Source organism: Folsomia candida, unplaced genomic scaffold (assembly GCF_002217175.1).
Source record: "Folsomia candida strain VU population unplaced genomic scaffold, ASM221717v1 Fcan01_Sc002, whole genome shotgun sequence".
In the NCBI taxonomy this organism is placed as follows: domain Eukaryota; kingdom Metazoa; phylum Arthropoda; class Collembola; order Entomobryomorpha; family Isotomidae; genus Folsomia; species Folsomia candida.
Genome location: NW_019091194.1, coordinates 18,313,178 through 18,333,070, shown reverse-complemented (window position 1 = coordinate 18,333,070; position 19,893 = coordinate 18,313,178). Strand labels below are relative to the sequence as shown.

Genomic DNA, 19,893 nt, shown 5'->3' with positions numbered 1-19,893 from the left:
TGCCAAAACATTATCACTCTGAAATGACGCTTTTTTCATCTCTCTCCTCCAACATGAATGGATCGGATCGGATCTTTTACATGGTGACTTTTCCACGGATAAGATTTCGTATATATTTTTCCGCCCGTGTAAAACAAAGCTGGCTGGGAGGCTGAATAAGTTGGGTGGCGTGGGAAATGGAAATGTATACAGTTGCTTTCTTCCGGTAAAAGTCTTGCAATATCCTGCCTGCGAACCTCGTCGCCGTGAGGTTTCCCTCCTTATTTCCACTTTTGCTGGGTGGGTGGGTGTGAAAAATGTGTGGTTTCTCTGTCAGACAAGAAATATGTAAATGTTTATATTTACTTGGAGCGGAGGAGGGAAAATATTATCCAACTTCCGACCGCCGACTAAACAAAGAGATGAGATTTTCTCAGAAAAAGCATAAGTTTATTATAAAATATTTGTAGGGGCAGGGTGAGAAGGATGATAAGGTGTTATCAAGGCGCATTATATACATAAATATGTACATTACTTACCCATCTGTAGGATTTTCTGGCTGGGCGTGGTTCACGAAAGTTGGCTTTCTACCTGCAGCGTGTCGTGATTCGATTTTTACGCTTACGTGATGTGTCATTTTTGCTGGATTTTGGAGATTTTTGGAAGAAATCAGACCCGTGGAGGTGACCACGTAGATATTATTCATGACAAACTCTGTAATTTTCCGGATCTAATAGAACGTGGAGTGAAAGCGGACTGTACGGAAACTCATGAATTTAATTTTTCACTGGTTTCGAGTTTATTAGTTTCACGTATGCATTTCACATGAGAGCGAGTGTTTCCTTAATGGGCTGAGTATCTACTTTGTGAACACCGCCTGTGAATTTCTCTTCATTACATGTGTTCCTCCTCCTCGAGGGAGATTCGCCACGGTTTCCACCTTTTCGAAAGAACCGTGCACAAAGGATGTCAAGCAGGACACGTGTCTGCACGTCGCTTCCTGACCCCCGGACTAAAATGGGAGATCTTTCAGTGCATGCAACCAGACTAATGTAGTCCTGTTGCTAAATATGCATTTACAAACCATTTATTTTGGACGTACGGCTGTCCACAACGACTCGGGGCACGAATATGTGTTGGATTCATTACCGCGTGAAAGTGGAGGAAACCAGGGGTCGACGCCGCAGGTAGCATTTTGCGATAAATCTGATATCCTATTCGCTCAATATTGGTACGCCAGGCAAAAAATTGTTCGGCGTCGACCTCTGGAAGAGACCAATGCAGAAAGACCATAGTTTCCAAAATATAATTTTTTATTAGTTATCTAGAAATTTTCTGATTGAAAAATCATACTTTTCATCATCGTTTGTTACAAGTTTTTCTACGTGAATAGAAATACGTACTACTTTTGTTATGGGACTTGGCGCAATCATATGCAATTTTAGGTTTCAAAACACATGAAAATATTATATTTCAAAACATTCGACTAGATTATACTTACATACTTCGCAAAAAGAGGACATTTCTATCGAGTGCATACTTTAGCGTTGTCCAAAATCCATCCAGCCACAATCTCGCATTAGGGGAACCCCGTGATAAATCTGTGGTCTCTCGGATAGCGGACATGGAAAGAGAGAAATTCAGTGAAATTCCTCACTCACTCACTCACTCACTCACAAAGCGACGACGACCAAAACCAAACTTTGTGGTTTTGACTTTATAACACATTCGCATCGACACCTTTTCCTCCCATCGGATCCGCTTTCTCTCTGATCCTTTGTCCCCGTCCTCGTGGTGTCCTCGTCGTCCAAGTGCATCCTCCAAGTCCAGTCCGGCCCCGGCCTCCTCCATGCAGAACGAATGTCCCATCACTTTGAGTTACGACCCCTGCGAACAAGCCATCACGACATCCTCGCAGCACAACCCCCTTGATGATGCTGCTGCAGATATGGATGGAGATATTCCCAAAAGGAGAACGTAAAGAAATGCAGCTGGACTGAAATGATGGTGGAAACTTGAAGATAAAAGAGCACATCGGGACTATTTTAGAGACTATTGTTCTCAGGTGAACGGGGGTAATGGTTATGCTGATTCGGATTTTCTCTCCCTCCATCTCTACTTATCCACCTCTCGATTAAGGAGACCCGCACAAAGGATGCCGTTTTGACATAGATCGAGATGACAGAAAAATTTAAAGCGGCGTTAATCCAACGGGAAAATTAAATTGGAGAAATTTACCACTTTTCGTCTCACTTTGTCTCCATTTTACCTACCCGTTTGCCAATTTTTTGCAATTTCGTGGCACCAGGATCGCTCTTTACTTGACATTGGGTTGGATCATCGGCTTGGTCAGAATCCTATCTGCACGGCCTGCCTGCCGCCGTTGAAATTGTGAGGATCCTCTCTTCCCCATTATTACGAACGTCCGTCGTCGTCCTCCTCCTCCTATACGTAACTATTTATCGTAATAATGACGGGGCGTCACGGCGGCTATGCATACTTTTAGAGCTCCATTGATAACGCTAGTTGATTTCAATTGGAAACTCTGTACCTCCAATTATCTGTATCGTCATGCATTATTCCAGACTAGAAAATAAAACAAATGTACACGTTTTCCTGTTTAGATTCGGTTTTAAGTTGCGAAAAATCAATCCGCGAAGATATTGCCATGCATGGAGGGTATGAGTGAGACAATGTTGCAGGTCAGCAGGATAAGCAAGTTAGACGTGCTCCACCCTGGTCGGTCTCTTGGTATGCTCGTCATGTCGGTGTAAGCACTAAGTTTTGGATGGAAGGAGGCTCGTGTAATGGGAAAGACTTTCCTTTCCCCTCTCAAATATACGACTTTCTCTCTCCGCTGGTTTTCTCCCAAACACACAATTCATCGCTTTCACTGCTTTCTTCACAGAGCGAAAATAAAGCCCAACCTTTCCTGAGAGAGAGAGAGAGATGTTGTCTTTTGTATAAAATTCTTAACCCTGCTTCGGCTGCTGCTTCGGTGTCCCATTGTTTGCTACTTTTGTTGTAGGAAAGGGTTCCCAAAAGGTGGGCAGGTTTCTTAAAAATAAATCGTGGCATGATTTTTTATTGTTGAGTTGATGAAATGACAGACTCAGAAAGTTCACGATGGAAAGTTTTCTGGTCTGTTTAAAAAAATAGTTGAAAAACAGAAGAATAAATTGTGAAATAAGAAAATAACCACAAAAATTACGCTACTTTCACTGTCTGTATTTTTTAACAAAAAATTAATAGCCAATAAATTGTTAAATAAGAAAGAACAATCTGAATAATTTCCTTTTCTATATATTTTTCTAAACACAGATAAATTGTGAAATACAAAGAAATACCACAAAAATTAAAGAACTTGCACACATTTTTTCGAAAACACTCCAAAAAAATTTAAAATGCGGAAAATACCATCAAAAACGGTACTTTCCCTGCCAATATTTTTTTGAGAAAAGATACTTTGAAATATAAAAAATAACTACAAACATCACTCCACTTTCCCAGTTTATATTTTAGAAAATACTAATAAATTGTAAAATGCAAAGATAACCACAAAAATCATGCTACTTTCCATGTCTACATTTTTTCGACAAAAATCCCAATAAATTATAAACTGCCAAAATAACCATAAAAATCACACTATGCACTGTTCACACCCTGCTTTCACCTTTCCAGCCTGGTTTTGACTACTTACTTTGAAGAAGAATGTGAAAGTGAACGTATGTTTCTCTATATATGCAAATGAGCTATATCTTCCTTCACTCTGTTGCATATGCATCTTATCCTTGGATTTGAATAAAATTTGAATATCCCGTTACTCACGGGGTGAGGATTTTGGGAGACCAAATCTAAATAAAAATTACTCCTCTTCATGTGCCGAGTGTCAAAAAATATGTACCCGCAATCGCGAAAGGATGGAAAAAGTAGATCATTTCAGCAAAATAAATAAAATAAATGTTCACGTTCATGCGGACAAGATTGGAAGGAACACATCCCGCAGGACAAATTGTGTGCAGTCGGCTGTTTGATGGAGATGCACTTTTATGTATTGATGGCTCAAAATGCTACCAAAGTTGCCCATCTCTCAGGGTCGGTCTTCGGAGAGCTAAAACCCACAGTGCAGCCCGAGTCAGGTTGATATTAATAATTGAGGTGGTTTAACTTTTTATTTTTCCCTGGATTTTGCTCATCCCCGAACTTCTTTTGTAATTTTGCATATTTTATGTGTGTTCAAAATTTCAAGTCGATTGGATAAGTTTTACAAGCGTAATCGATAGACAGACAGACAGACTGACTGACGGACAGACAAACGGATATGCCTGGTAAATACATAAGCTCTGACTTGGGCTAAAAATGTATACTTTGTTCCAACAAAGTAAATAAGCACACTCTTACAAGTTTTTCGACAGATTACTTACGTATTACCTAGTCGTGCAGGGCTTATCGGTTTGGTAGATTTCATGGTAAAGCGACAATACCACAAGATAATGGTAAGGTAGAGCAATATGGGCGTAAAAATTTGGTTTTATTTTACCAATTTAGTAACTCCACCGATTCGGGGTTTTCAAAATTTGGTAATAATAGGTCTTCAGATTTTGTAGTAAAATGACAATATCACATGGCGTGAGTTTAGCTAAAAATTTGGTTGTTTGCTACCAGCTTGTTACCAATTCGGTAACTCTACGCATTTGTTTTCTTACCAAAATTTTCCAATAATACGTGTATGAAATTACGAGGAAATTTAATTTTTTAAGTGCAATGTCGAAAAATGTTTACCATTCGAATCTCCAGAGTTGCACAAAGAATGCAATTATCGAGTTGAAAGAAACTGTCTCATGGTTTTCCGAACCTCGTCACGAAAGCTCGTCCCACTAATACTTACTCCGGCCTGATTATGTCCTTAACAATACGGTACTACATTTTTTCTCATTTCGTTGATTGCAGTGCCAACCCGGTGCTCTCGTCAGGCTGGTGATGGCCGCGCATTTAGAGAATGCACCAAACTCATCAGACTCCTCGGCGGAAATTGTACGCTATTGAAGTGAGTGTTTTTTTAACCTTTTATGTCCACACGGAGAGGAAACAGGGTTCATGAATGGAAAACCAAGAAATTCTGGGGACAAAGTGCCTTTTACCGGGTCAGAAATAAAAATCGGCTGCATTTCATCCCCTGTCCAGAAACATTAGAAAGTCGGCATGATACAGAAAACGTATCGTTCCAAAGTCGGAAATTTAAGTTGTCGCTGTCAAAACCCGTTGAAAAAGTGAGTTGTCCGATCCATTTTTGGGGGACATAAGACGTTTTTCTCATATTTTTATCGGGCAACTTATATATGTTCCCATAGGTTTTGAGTTTTTTTCGTATTTTTTTATCGGACATCTTATCGTATGTTTCCAACCAACTGGTTTTGAATGCGACAACTGTTACTCCCGACTTTTGCGTGAACAGCGGCGATATTAATTTTCCTGATTGCCTCACACTTCTCAGTATTTCGCCCACTTTACTAATTAATTAAATTGGGCGAAACGTGTAAGGAAACCCTGTTCAGGAGAAAGCATTTCCTCCACGTAAATCCATCACGACGGAATTGCCCTGTGGATGGTTTGATTGTATGCTGTGTAATGCACAGTCCAGTGAAAGGACAATTATGCTCAGAATGCTCTCCATCCACTTCCACTCGGCGGAGGAAAGCTTCACTGCTTGCACCTCTCAGATTTCGAGGCCCTTCGGACATCTTGTATCCCATGAATGAACAAGAACTCCTAATTTGTTAGATGCCATGACCACATTTTCGCTCATTTTCGCTTCGAGCTCTGGTCAAAAATCTCATTTTACTAGGATTTTGAACATTCTAGCACCATTGTGAAGTAGTCCAAGATGGTTGCTTTATCATGCACAATATCAACCTCAAGTTTTTAATAAAAAAAATATTTCTGAAAATTTCCTGCCCTTCAAATCTGCCTTGGAAAAAAACGAAATCTCAAAAAACTTTAGTCTGATACTGAAAATGAGAAAGCGATTATCTGGGAGTATAATGGTGCAAGAATTTTCAAAATCCTAATAAAATTGGATTCTTGGGGAAAGTTTTAACAAGTGAAAAGGGAGCTTTTTTTTTAGATTTTTGGTCCATTTAAGTGAATAAGGCGGAAGCAAATGTTGGGGGTTCTTGTTCACTCCTGGGATGCAGCAACGTATCCGAAGGACACCAAAATCTGAGAGTGTCAAGTAGTGAACCTTTTTATCCTCAAAGTGGATGAATTCCATACTTTTTTTTTATTTGGTCAATCCCGATAATTTGGCGAATATTCCCGTATAATGATAACAACAGTTTTTAACTTTCCTCGTTATTATCTCTTCATCGAGTTGGGGTCCTGTTGAAAGGATGTGCTAAATTTTTAGCACATATTACATATGCAAACGGTCAAAGGGGATATGACCCTCTCAAACAGAGGTCACACCCTCTCCGCACGTCCCTTGTACTTTATTTTGCTCAATTGGGCGAATAATAATGAGCTCGTTACGGTTTCAACAAAAAAGTTGGACGCTCTTTCTTTTCTTGCATGAATAAGTTTTGCAAATCATTCTTCTTTTGATATTTAACGATACTTGTGTCGTCTTATTTCCCAAATATTTTGTTGCCAAATTATCGACAAGAAAAAAACATGTATTTATTTTCTTAGAAATTCATGCCCCTGCACATTTGTTCAAATTTTGTCCAATTTCTTCTTTCCAGGGACGGAGTTTTAATCGCGGCTAGAATTTTTGCCTTCACTCTGACCAATGCCACCAGCCCCCTGAGAGACGTGAGGTATGTGGAGTTGAATAAATTTTGACCACAGGGCGGATATGTATTTACGAAAAATCGCTGAATCGTGTATTTAATTTTTACGAAATATGTACGAAAAACACCATGAAAGTAAAAATTTGCGCAAAATTTGTATTTCTGAATTTAGTCCTCTGGATTTTTTGCGGTAAAATTTCTTCGGAGAAAAAAGTTCGTCTCACATCGCTTAAATATTTACAAAATATGTATTTTTGAAAAAAAATATCTAAAAGATTTACATATTTTTCAAATAATTACGGAAATATCTATGTCTGAAAACCTAGAAAAATATAAAAAATATTTCAAAATTTTTGCGATTTATACGAGTTATGGTTAACACACCCACATACTTTAATCACTGGTCATCATCCAACGAAAACGCCGAAAATAAATACATATCCACCCTCTGTCCAAAACAGATTAGCAATTTCCAACTGGGAATGAATGTCCATTTGATCATGAAGAATTCAGCATACTTACACCCACCCACCCACTCTTACACAAGATCGCGTTGCACAATAAGTCGCTACAAACAACACCACGCCACCAAAAGGTCACAAATCATATCAATCGGGAAGAACGCTTTGTTCTCATAATTCATGAGTGGAGCTTATACCTGCCAATTATTAGTTGGGGTCATTCAGACAGGATGCAGAAAGGAAATAAGCTTGACCCCTCTCTCGTAATGTCGAGCGTAACATGGACATACACATGTTCACCCCTGGCCGAGTTGAAGTCAAAATGCTAAAATTAGGCGGGTGGGAGGGTCGAAAAGGAGGCACGCATCTACACAAAACCTACAAGTATAGCGACTAATAATTACATATTTATTTACTCGCCGACTGGCCGAGGAATGGAATTGTACACAGAATTGCGAGCAAGTATTATGACTTTCACGCCAAACCTACATGCACGGCTTTCTATGAAGAGTTACGTATGCTTATGTACGTACATACCTATGTACACGGTTCAATTAGCGTGCTTTCACGACAACAGACAGACCACATCGTCAAGTACAAAAGAAATATGTGGAAATTTCATTGAACGGAAAAATATTTATTTTTACTAAGTCTTTTGAAATTTGCCACAGGTTCTCATCTTACAAATTTTTGTTAAGTGTGTCAGTCATGAACTGCGACACGAAATGTTGTGCGAACACGGCTAGAAATAGTTTATTGTGGTCGTTGACAAGTTGGCATTGCTGTGTAGGCCGTACAGTAGGAGTCGCATTGTATTGATTATTATGATAGCAGCCCAACGAAAGCAAACTGTGACTAACAAGGTGGGTTTGGCATCAATACTCGTAATAGAGGGACGGGAAGGGACGTTATCTGATGGGTGACGGGTTTCTCGAGAGTCTAGTGCTTTTACATGTCGAATATGAAAAACTTTCTCACCACCATCAATCCAAATGCAACAACGGATAGGAAGGAAAAGATCGCGGCGTCAAGGGTTGCTAAAACAGGGTGCGTTTTTTTTTGCTAGTGGAAAGGTTCAGGTTTTGGGGGACAAATTAATTTTAGGATGCTTTTTGGTTGAGTAATTAATGCGAATATTTCTATTTCGAGTAGAAATCTCATTTTGCATTTTGACGAATCTTGTTTCAGTTAACTGATGTTTTTTTAGTCGGCAAAATGATCAAAATGATGTTTTCGGTATGCTTTTTTAGTTATGATTTGCAAGCGTTAGGATTTTTTAAATTTCATGTTGCGTGTTGTCTTAATTAATGTTTTCCTAAGAAATTTCAATTTTGCTACATGTTTTTGTCCTTTAGTAAATCATGCTTTGTGCACAATTTCGCATACAATGTTTGAAAGTAACACATGCAAAACTGTCACCTCGCGAACCTTGTGCAACCGAGATCAGTATCGAATCGAATCGACTTGAGAGATCACCACGAGACGCGAGACTTTGAGAATATTCTTGTCAAAGTTTGATGTAAATTTTGTGCTCGTGACGAGAATTCCAAGTCCGACGGGGAGTGAAGAAGCCTCCAAAACTAGAATATAAACTGATTGAGAAAGTATCTGTATTCATATTTTGGCGTCTTGGTATAAAAACTTGGTGTAAAGTTCTCATAATTTTGCCACCAAAACGACATCATGCAGTCAAATCTGGATCACAAAAAGTAGAGATATTTATTTCGATGCCTAAAAATCTGGGAATTGATCAGGATACAAAAATAGCCATGATTTTAATGATTTTTGACTTTCTCGAAATTAATCTCGGGACAAAAATCAATCAAGTGATTTCGATATTATGACTTTTGCACAGAAATGTTGACATCGGGAAAGGAGGAAACGAAACGACGACCACCACCACGTCAGATTTGAATGACACTTCCTCCTCCTCCTCCTGCGAATCGATTCCTGTGGATGGAACGATAACCGAGGTGCGGTATCGAGACGGCAGTATAGGCGTGTATGTAAGGTAATTGTTGTGACACTGGGGAGATGCCATGCAGAAAGGGTGTCATGGATATTTTATGATTAACATGACCCGAGTGGAAATCATCGAATTCTGCAGTAATTGACAAAAGCTTGATGGATATTGTATTTTGCAAAATTGATGATTACATATTCCTGCAGAAATTCCTGTTTTATTCTGCAGAACTGTTTATGCATAATTCTTCACCATAAACTTTCACCATAAATTGTTAGTCAACGAGGGTTTCTAGACTAGAAATTTGAACGGCTTTTCCGTAGAAAATTTGGCCAAATTTCTTCAGAATATTGAGCCAAGTTTTTGCAGGAAATCTGTTCAAATTCGAAGTCGGGATGGACGTCACATGGTCACATTTCCACAAAATGGAACCCCATTCTTAATGCACAACCCCGTTTCAGCTCCTTTCGGACGACTTATTCTTTAATCTGACAGATAGTCGCGGCATCATCGTCGTCACTATTTAGCTGTCAGTCAATTAATGACGGAAGCTTTGTGACACAATTCCTTCCCTGTCTAGTTTCCTACCCTCTTGTTGAATCCGTGGCGGTGACAATGACAAAAATGACACTGAAAAATTCATCAGGATTGATTATTTTTCCAATATTAGACTTGTCTCGTCTCGTGCGACGTTTTTGCAATGTCGCAATAAATGTGAAATGTATAAAATCGAAACGTCTGCCAACTTTTTGGGTGACACACAATTCCATGAAATTGGGACGAGAAGTGAAGCTCTCTTCTCATCGGATGGAGTATGGATCATACAGAAATTTTCTATTTTTGTCGACTAATTGACTGTTTCCCTGAAAATGTAACTTTTTAAGAAAACTTTATTCAAAAAAGAGAATTTTGTTCGTTATTAAATGAGTGGAAAATTTTGCCCAAACTAAAATATTCTCATTTGTTAGTAGATAAATAATTAAGAGAAAGCGTATCAAAATGACGTCCCTTGTCTGATCACTTGTAGGTTTGACAGATATCTGGAGGCGGGTAGCAACGTGGACAACGATTTCCCCGTGAAATTCTCCTTCAATCGGGCCGACATTTCGAACCAGGACTTTGCCAACTTGCCGAGGTGAGTTGTCAAAATACTTATAGCGTCGAACGTGCAAAAAATATGCAAATCTCTCGCAAAATCCTATCTTTCCTACCATCTCCAACTTTTGATTCTTTCTCTGCCACGATAAAATACAAATGCAAACCTTCATTTTTCCATGGACGTTTATCATACATTTTCATACTCAAATGTGCCAATGGTAACATAATCGTCCCCCTTTTTCCAGATTTTGGAACAATTTCCTCTACGCCAAATGCCCCTCGCAGTACTGTTGGCGAGATTTGGGGAAATTTGGCTTGCTCGATGATCCCTCGGCCTGGAGGATGACCAACCTGGACGACCTCATCGTCAAACACTTCGCCACCTGGATTGTCCTCCCCCTCGTCCCAGTCATAACCTACTTTCTCGTCCAGGCCACATTACTCTAATTACGCAACAACCACTCACCAATTACAAATTTCCAATAAAAACACCCCATTTTACCCTGTGTCGCAAACCATTAGAATCTCATCCCTCCCACTTCTTCACTGAAATGAATGTCCCCTCACCTCACTCCATAAATTGGTGGGTGAAACATCTACGTACCAATAATCGATCCGGTAATGTGTCTTATCAAATTTAGTGTAAGTTAATCGGGTCAAATGTCACGGCCAGTTATGTATTATGTATTTTGTGTATGATTAATTAGACGTCATTCCGTCTCGTGTTGTTGTGTTGTGTTATTTTTTCCTCGGCAGAATAAAGTCGTGGAGCTGGTATGGTCTTCTAAAGTGAGCTTATTGCGTTAATGGGGATCGATTTTTGCTCCCGTACGTACTCCGTTTTTCGAAATGCCGTCGTCAATAGAACCAAACCAAACCAAACCACGAGGCAACAGGAAGAAGAGAAAGTTTTTCCTGCTGCTTTGTTCTCATGCATGAATTGAACGGTGGTGGTGGTGGTGGTGGTTTGTAAAGACCCGGCAGGTGGGCCTTCTCTTTTTGGCAGGAATAGGCCAAATTGGAAATGATGTGAAAGTGAAGAGCGTGGAGAAAGGGGTAAAAAAGCAGCCGACTCCAGTTACAGACAGAGATAGGAGAGGAGAGAGGAGCACAAAGAGAGAAATGTAATGCGAAACATCACTCAGTCAGCAGAATATTAATGTTTGGACAGAACAAGAACGAGGAGAACAGAACTGAACGGAGAGGACAGAAGAAAAAGTCCTTCACGATAGACCAAGTGCACTCAAAAAAGGTCCGTGCAGACGGGATGGGATGGACAGAGGGTGGATATGTATGTTTTCGACTTTGAATTTCATGACGATCGATGGTCAAGATTTGTGGGAAGTGTTCCCTAAATCTTATGGAGGACAAAAGTTTCAAAATAATGTTACATGTTTCTAGATTTTGAGACATTCTTCAGAAATATTTCCGCTATTTGACAAATATGTAAATTTTTTTAGATATTTTTTATAAATCCATAATTTTGTAAGCATTTCAAGAATGTGATAAGACATGTTTTTGCTTAAAGAAATTGGATCGTAACAAAATCCACATCAAAAACTATAAATTTAGTTAAAATCCTTATTTTTTTCGTACATATTTCGCAAATATTGTACCATTGTTTTATAAATATATTTCAGCGATTTTCCGTACATACATATCCGCCCTGTGATCTCGATCTATTTTCATGCATACATATGTAATCGAATAGCAAGCCCTGCAGGTGGCCGATTTCGTAATATTAATACCATCGTCCAGAATTGCGATTCATGGCGTTATGTATTTCGTTCCGATTGTTTTACATAAATAATAGTTTTACGTGTGCAACGTATTTACTGATTGGATTCGAATTATTTTCTCCACGTGAATCAAATTATATGAAAAACCAGTCATGAAAACAGCCACCTGCCACGGACAGATTTTGCATGGAAGAAGAAATCCTTTTCTATTTTTTGATTAAAAATCCATGTGTATAGATTTGTATTTAATTGTCTTCGTACTAAATTAAATTAAACTGTGTGTATATTTTACAGAGAGAGAAAGAGAGCTATGTATGTTTTAATGGGTAAATAATACTACACAATTATTTACATAATTCATTACCTGTCCTCTAATCTAAATATGTTATTAACAAGTATAAAGGTCTCAGTAGATAAAATATTTCCTTTTTTCTCCTACGTAATATTGTACAGTGTAGAACAGTCGGTTTTGTGTAATCGTAAATAAAAAGCGAGATGCGAACAAAAAAACTTAACGTTACAGTTTAAAAAAAAGCTACTTTTTTCCTTCCAAATTAGTCTCTAAGCTCGTTGACGAGGTCGCGGAAATCTGTGACGTACCATTTCGACTTATTTTTAACCTCGGGTCGGTACGCGTTGCCACCAAAGCCTGGAAAATTCAAAGAAAATTACAATTTGACGTAAAAATTTGACCAAAAATTTCGCTTTAATCCCTCACCAATGAACAGATCTGCTGGTGGGGCTGCTTCCCAATCGGTCATGCCGTCCCCGACCATGACGACGGTCTCGTAGCCATGTTTTTCCTTCAAGTCGCGAACCGCCGCGCCCTTTCCGCCGCTTCGGGAGGTGAGTTGGTTCTCGTCAAAGCCGGCGTATTCCCCTAAAGAAATCAAGTTCGGTTAGGTAACTCTTTTCAAAAATGACCACATTACTTTTGAGCCGTACTCACCATCGTAGTAGAACTTGAGTTTGTTCGCGTACACGTTGGAGGTCGGAATATTCAAGTCTTTGGCGACTGGGATAATTATGCTTTTAAACCCGCCAGAGATCAGGTAGACTTCCTTCTCCCGTTTGTGAAGCTCGTAGACGAGTTCTCTGCAAAAATGGATAAATTTGTCAATTAGTTTACATGGTATTAATTAAAAGTTTATGTAAAATGAAAAAGTTGAGCAACACGTATTGTACGAAAAATTGTTGACAACTTGTTTGGTTATCCGTAAACATGAAAATGGAACTGTGAATACATTGCGTAACATTATTACGTATGTATCTTAATAAGCTTAATTGGATGAACTGGAGGAGTGTCTCTTTTTAACGAGACTCATCACTTGTTATTTACCAGTTAACTTGGTGAATAAAAAGACGTCGGCGACAACAAGCAACCTTGTCCCATCTTTTTGATAAGCAAAAAAAGTGAACAGCCTTCCAGGCGAAGTTGCTGTTCTTAACAAAATTTTGATAAGGGGTGTGCATAAAGAATGATGAACATTCCATGTTTTAAGGGCTCTCTCATGTGAAATTCAGCACATCCTTTACGCATGACCTCTCAAATAAAGGATTTTATGTACGATTCTGGATTCTCCAAGAAAACGAGGGAGGACAACGAGCTTGTTGTTGTTTTTTTTTGTCCAGGATAAAAAATAACATGGCCATCTACTAAATAACTACGGCACGACGTTGTACATGAGTTTAATCTAGCAAAAATAAGTGGAAGCCAGATAAGCACTGAGTGAGATAAGGAATCGAGTATCGTTTTATAATTGTGTCAATGACATATTCCCCGAGTTCATTGGGTTCCCTGATCTAATAATCCTTCAACTCAATTCCATGTACTTGTTACATCATTTTTTCAAAATTCATGACAAAATTCATATCCCAAAACCTCCTCGAGTTTAAGAAGAATGACCTCGCGGTCAAATAGCTTATCGAAGAAGGAATCAAAATGGTAAATAATAACACGTGTTACATAAGCACTACTAAATTTGCTTACTTGACGTAAGGCGTGAGACGGTGCTTCTCGCCGTGGATGAAATTACGTAGTTGGGTCGACGTCGGTCTGATGATGTCCAGTCGGATGGCGAGGGCTTGGCGAAAGTCCATCCCGCCCTTCATCGCCTCCATCGTTCTAAGCAGTTCAAAAATAAATACATAAGTTCATTTCATACACAAAATTCAAAAACTGTATGAAAGCAGCAACGCTATGAAAATATGTGCATATTGAGCCATCGTAAAATCTGAACTCGTCACAAGTATAAAAATAAATACGTAACGAGCTACATGCACCCATTTAACGTCTTATTGGCCGTGTTATTACAGGCCACAAAATTAATGGGGGCAGAGTTCACACATGTATTTTATTAATACAATGAGAAGAAATCACGCAGTTAGCGAGTGATCACTTCGTGAGCTGACTTGCATTCATTCAAACTAACTAGGCACCCATCGCATTAATCATAACGCAACTTAATAAACTAAAGTAGTATGTACATATGTATGCAGCTCGGTAGAAAAATGCAGAAATTTACCCATGCAAAAATTCCTAACACAAACAGCTGAGGTACAAAACAATTTTTTCTGCAAATTGCCAATAAACCTGCAAAACTGCAGTGTTGAGTTTTGCTACATGGGCAAGTTTTTATGACGGCATTTCATTTGTAAGTGGTCAGATTTTCACATGCAGCTGGTTGTTGAGTAGGTATTTAGCATTCTCTGAGAATCAAACCAGGTTGATGGTGATGAAAAGAATGTGTGTGGCATCACGCGATGAAATATGGGCATGTCTACGTGCAAAATAAGTCCATACTAATAAGTCATCCAGCTATGCATGTAAATGGTGAAAGTAGGGATGACTATTTACCATTTAGTGTCACATTTATCACGCAATTGCTGCCTAATTGACACTATTTTTAACCATCAAACTCATTCACTTCCGCATCTGATAGCACAAAGTGAAGTGGAAGTCGTATCGCGAAATGCAATATTTCTAATCAGTTAATTGTAACAAATATTGCGAAATGGGGAATTGCAAGGGGCGAAAATTATTTTAAATTTTTCAAAAAACTTACAACTGTTGGACTTCATCCCCTTTTCCGCAATATTTGGCCAGCTCGTCGATCGCTTCTTCTTGAATGACGGTGGAGTCGACGTCGAAACAAACGGCGTTCGCCTTCCTCCAAATGTTTTTCGCTTGGTTGAGATTGCTCATCTTGGCTGAAGAAGAAGATAAGGTTCGGGTAAGTTGTAGAGATGATAAGTGTGGGTTGAGTGGGGGATGAGTTTGGTTGTGGTTGAGGTAGTGATGATAAGTGGTCACTGTGCGTCTCTGCAAGTAAATGGTAACTCTGCATCAAGAGGATTCCGCTTTTATTACGACGACCACCTCCGTGTCATCATCATCATCGTCATGCATAACCCTGCGATATTTGGTTGGTTAGTTAGTTAACTATAGCTTTAACCCACTCTCAATAAGTGACTACTGTGCATGCATGCAATAAGGGGCCGTACGGGCGGGATGGTGGCATCTTCTCCCCATGTAAAACTTGACATCAGAACCACCACGACATCCTTTCTGTGTGGTCCGCACGTGAGAATGTGTACCCCGCAGAATGAAAAGTTCTCCGCGTGACGCTATTTATGTGTGTTATTCACACCAACGAGCCCAACCTCAACCGATCCTCCATTCTCGGCCAATTAAATTTCTCAAAGTTCTTTACTTATCACATGACGAAGTTGATGGAATAATTCGATACGTTATCTTACTTATTTGACCGACGGGACAAACAAGTTTAGACAGAGAGAGAGAGAGACCATGTGCTATTTTCTTGACGGCGTGCTTTCCAAAAGGCAGTCACAAAAAAAGTACGGAATGTCATGACCCATGCTAATTTCAACGACTTCCTCCGGTATTTAGGGGCTGTGCGGGAAGGGTGTGGTCGCAACGACCAGGTTATCATTTACATCGTACAGAGGGGTTAAAACCCAGAAAATGCACAATGTAGCCCGAGTCAGGTTGTCATTAACAATTGGGTGGGCACAGTTTTTTTGTATTTTTCACCAGATTTTGCCCATATTTGAATTTGATTTCTAATTTTGCATATTCTACCTGTGTGCAAAATATAAGATCGATTTGATAAGTTTTACTAGCTTAACCGATAGACAGACAGACAACTATGCCGAGTGCATAAGCCCTGACTCGGAGTAAAAATCGGTGACATCGTTTATTTCCACGCTTTTGGTATGCACGCGGACGATGCGTGATTTTATTTCACTGATCTGGGCAGAAATTCTCTATGACTTTTAAGTTGCATAATACATATTCGCTGTATTTAATAAGCGTCATTCACGGACAAGCCAGCCTGGTCATGGACACATTGATACCGAAGTAATTGATGAGGAGTAGACTGCTAAGCAAGCAGCAGCACTCACAAACTGACCAAACAACCCCGTGATTCAGCAAAGTCAACATGAAATTAACCCTTGACCGTCATTACGTCAAATTGCATGACCCACCTGCGTGACACCTGACTAAACCCAGACAAATCTCACCTAAAAAAACTGATAAATCATCATTTCATTTCTTTCTACACTTTCTGATGCATGATTTTTTTAGGGGGTGCAATTTGTCATTTCATTAGTTGTCTCATTATTCAATCGATCACTGCATGATTTTCATGGTTAATAAATTCATACGAAAACTTATGTTTTTTTCTTAATTTTCTCAAATTTGGATTCATACCAATTAACTCTAATCAATTACTGTAATTATAACCAGACGAGGAAAACAGGTCCATATTAAAAAACCGAAGATTAACTGTGTCCTCTTCACTTTTCATCCCTCCTGAATGAGTGGGTTGTTGTTGTTTGTGCACAAAAATTGTTTTTTCGCCACTTGTGCAAATTGCACGCCATAATGTGTACACATTTCGTCATCAAACCCATCCCATTTTCTTTGTCTGTGCACTGTGGCCAATAATAGATAAAAATGAAAAACAAGAGTCCAGGACGAAATGAAAGTCAGCAAACAAAGTGTGTATCAAGTTAGCAAAAAAATAATAATAAATTTACGTAATTTTTCTCCTCGTGTGTGTGATATTTATTACTGATCAGTGCATCGGGTTATAGATTCAGTGCAAAATTTGCACTGCAAATGTGTACATTATGCTCAACTTTTTATATTTAGGCACGCATTGTTTGTCTCATATGTAAATATGTATGCACAGTTTATAAAAAAGCGTGGGGTTCGTTCTCGTTACATATTTACAGATGAGTTTTGCATGTCAATTCTGCACACACATACATAAATTCATGCATGTTATGTAGTTAGTAAGCCGTTTTATATAGTTGCCTCTAACAAATAATTTGTTTTGGTTAAAATTATGAAAGCGTAAATATGGACTTTAAATTGTATACACGGAATCATGCAACCAATTTGTGTACACATTTCTATGAAATGGGTACTTCCGATTAGGTACATGCACGCTTTACTATAAACTACAGGTCAGGTCAAAAGTCACACACAAAAATCAAAATTCTAGGATTTAGTAATTTGCTGACAATTTCTCAAATTTTCTCAAATTTTGCAAAATTGCAAAAATTTCCTTGCAATTTTCCCACCATAAATTGACAAGATTTTACCCAACCACAACATGAATATGTGTATACATATATTATGAAAATGTATATGTAGACGTACTCACCTGTGACCTAGCTGCAATCACGTGATAAATCCTGGACACCTTTTTCACAAATAAAATTCCTTTCAATGAAACACATTACTTGAGTTTTCTCGAGCAACAGAAATTAAATTGAAACACACTAAACCACAAAAAAATTGATATTTTTTAAGCACAATTTATTCTATCGAGTTTCCTCTTTCTCAACACTAAATAAATTACCCCATAAATTGTGAACCGACTTTCGATTAGACTCCGTAATTCGGTGAGTGATCCAATTGTGTGTAGAAATTTCATCAACCCAAAGCACATGACGAACCGAACCGTGATATAAGGAAAACATGTCCCGTACGTAAGAAATAAAAGGGAAGGAAACTGAAGGTCTTTTTTTCTAAATATAACCCTGACTTCCACCATCAGTTGTCTATAGTTATTGCATTCTTGTTGAATATACGTATGTATGAAATAATATGGGGGAAAAATGGGGAAAATACCGAGTTTCTGCCCAATCTGTGCCATGAGTTTCTACCAGGATATAGAAAGAAACATTCATCCGGAAACTTATTTGTGTACGAGAAAGTCATCACGCACTAAAGGACATTGTCCATAAATCCTGTCCGTCAGGGGTGCAAGGGGAGATTCAAAAACGTCGTTTTTACTGCCCGGCAAGAATTTGTCAAGTTATTAAGATTGACCATTTTTACACAAATTAAACATAATTGCCCAACGATATGCTGTTGTGGAACATGGTAATTAAGCTTTTAGTGCATCGATTAGTACAAGTTTTGATCTACCCACGCAGTTAGTTTTCTCATGAAAACAGCAAAAAATCAGAAATTCGGTATAATTTGCTGATAAGTTATGTTCCTTCATGCCAGGCATGCTCTCATTTAGTCAACTAATTATAAAGTCATTACGTGCCTATTATTTGATTGACATAGAAAATAAATCCATTCACCGCAGAATTTTTTAGCGAATAACATAATTTGTCCAGGTATTCCCGTACCACTCATAATTTTCCATGCAGGTACACACAATTGCATGCAATCTATACATACAGATTTATTATGCATACTACATATGCATAATCTGTCCCTCCATTTTGCCATTCAGGCAGAGCATGCATATTATTCATGCTCAAAAGTGTAGTGCTATTCAAATTATAATTTTTTTGTTATTTTCCGCTCCACGTTACATTTTTAACGCATGCATAATTACGCGACGGGAGGAGGCATGATGATATTTATAGTTTGATATTCAAACCTTAGATTAGTATATAAGTGGATTCAAACAGTGGAAAATTACCAGGCGTGATTTGCATCCTCGTTTTCCCTATGCTTTCAGCCCACGATTACAACAACAGAGAACAGAGAGTATGAATTTGTGGAGTCAAACCCCACGTTCCAGGAACATGTTATTTTCGACAGTATGAATACGAACGTAATGCATAAGCTACTGAGGATTGCAAGTAGGAGACAATTTCATACGAAATTAAGTCTCGAAATGAATGCAACGCAACTTATTAAGTAGTTTTGATCCGCATTAATAATAAAAAAGTAGACGTTCGTCATTTCATCATAACGGCGACGGCCCATTTGAAGTCGAAGATAAGCCATGAATTAATTCAAATGTAAAACGCCATTCCAGTTCAAAGGTTGCAAAAATTATTTGCCAGCTTTACCCAACAAAATCTGGTTATCAAGTTAATCCCAGGACTTGAATTTGCCCCGATAAGAGCGAGAGCTCAGACCTCTTTTCGTGACGAGAAATATCCAGTTTTTTTCCTATCTTAAAACAAACCAGTAATATCTGAATTGATGTTGTTGTAATAAATCTTGTCAATCATGTCATCTATTTTTAAGTGCACTTTAAATATGTAAATGAATACTTAATTTGGAATTAAGTAATGTTTAAGGAAATGAGGAATTTGGACGTAATTACAATTTTTTTGCACTTACCAGCAAATTCCGAGATGAAGATGAGATGACCATGATGAGTTGTTATGTATGTACTTATGTCAGCAGATTATGAATTTTTTGAGATAGTGTCAAAAATGTGGAGTAATTAATTTGGAGGTTAACTTATTTAGTTAATTGTGTAATTCACACTGACAGCAAAATAGAAATATTTAAATTGCTGCACTTTTCCGTTAAGTAAACCTCTCCAAATATGAACCATCTGATATGCAATCGA

The 19,893-nt window shown here is 38.4% G+C and overlaps 2 protein-coding genes across 4 annotated transcripts in view; one reads left to right on the top strand and one right to left on the bottom strand.

Moving 5' to 3' along the window:
- The window catches only part of LOC118434665, a 37,158-nt gene extending 24,596 nt beyond the window's left edge, over window positions 1–12,562 (top strand). The window contains exons 4-8 of the mRNA XM_035848710.1: window positions 4,930–5,026; window positions 6,720–6,794; window positions 9,084–9,239; window positions 10,219–10,326; window positions 10,535–12,562. Coding sequence (XP_035704603.1) covers window positions 4,930–5,026; window positions 6,720–6,794; window positions 9,084–9,239; window positions 10,219–10,326; window positions 10,535–10,736 — 638 coding nt within the window. The 3' untranslated portion in view covers window positions 10,737–12,562. The remainder of the gene's footprint in view (window positions 1–4,929; window positions 5,027–6,719; window positions 6,795–9,083; window positions 9,240–10,218; window positions 10,327–10,534) is intronic.
- On the bottom strand, window positions 12,253–19,749 carry LOC110842871 (phosphoserine phosphatase). 3 transcript variants are annotated; one of them, XM_035848712.1, is made up of 7 exons: window positions 19,659–19,749; window positions 17,725–17,763; window positions 15,094–15,350; window positions 14,019–14,153; window positions 12,978–13,123; window positions 12,747–12,908; window positions 12,253–12,677 (listed from the first exon to the last, which is right to left on the bottom strand). In XM_035848712.1, exons 1-7 carry the CDS (start codon window positions 19,689–19,691, stop codon window positions 12,583–12,585), a joined length of 867 nt encoding a protein of 288 aa, XP_035704605.1. In that variant the 5' UTR covers window positions 19,692–19,749; the 3' UTR covers window positions 12,253–12,582. The 3 variants fall into 3 exon arrangements, with proteins under 3 accessions (XP_035704605.1, XP_035704604.1, XP_021944405.2); XM_035848711.1 differs by lacking the exon at window positions 19,659–19,749 and adding an exon at window positions 17,923–18,027; XM_022088713.2 differs by lacking the exon at window positions 17,725–17,763 and having other exon boundaries at window positions 19,659–19,706.
- Window positions 19,750–19,893: the final 144 nt, after the last annotated feature.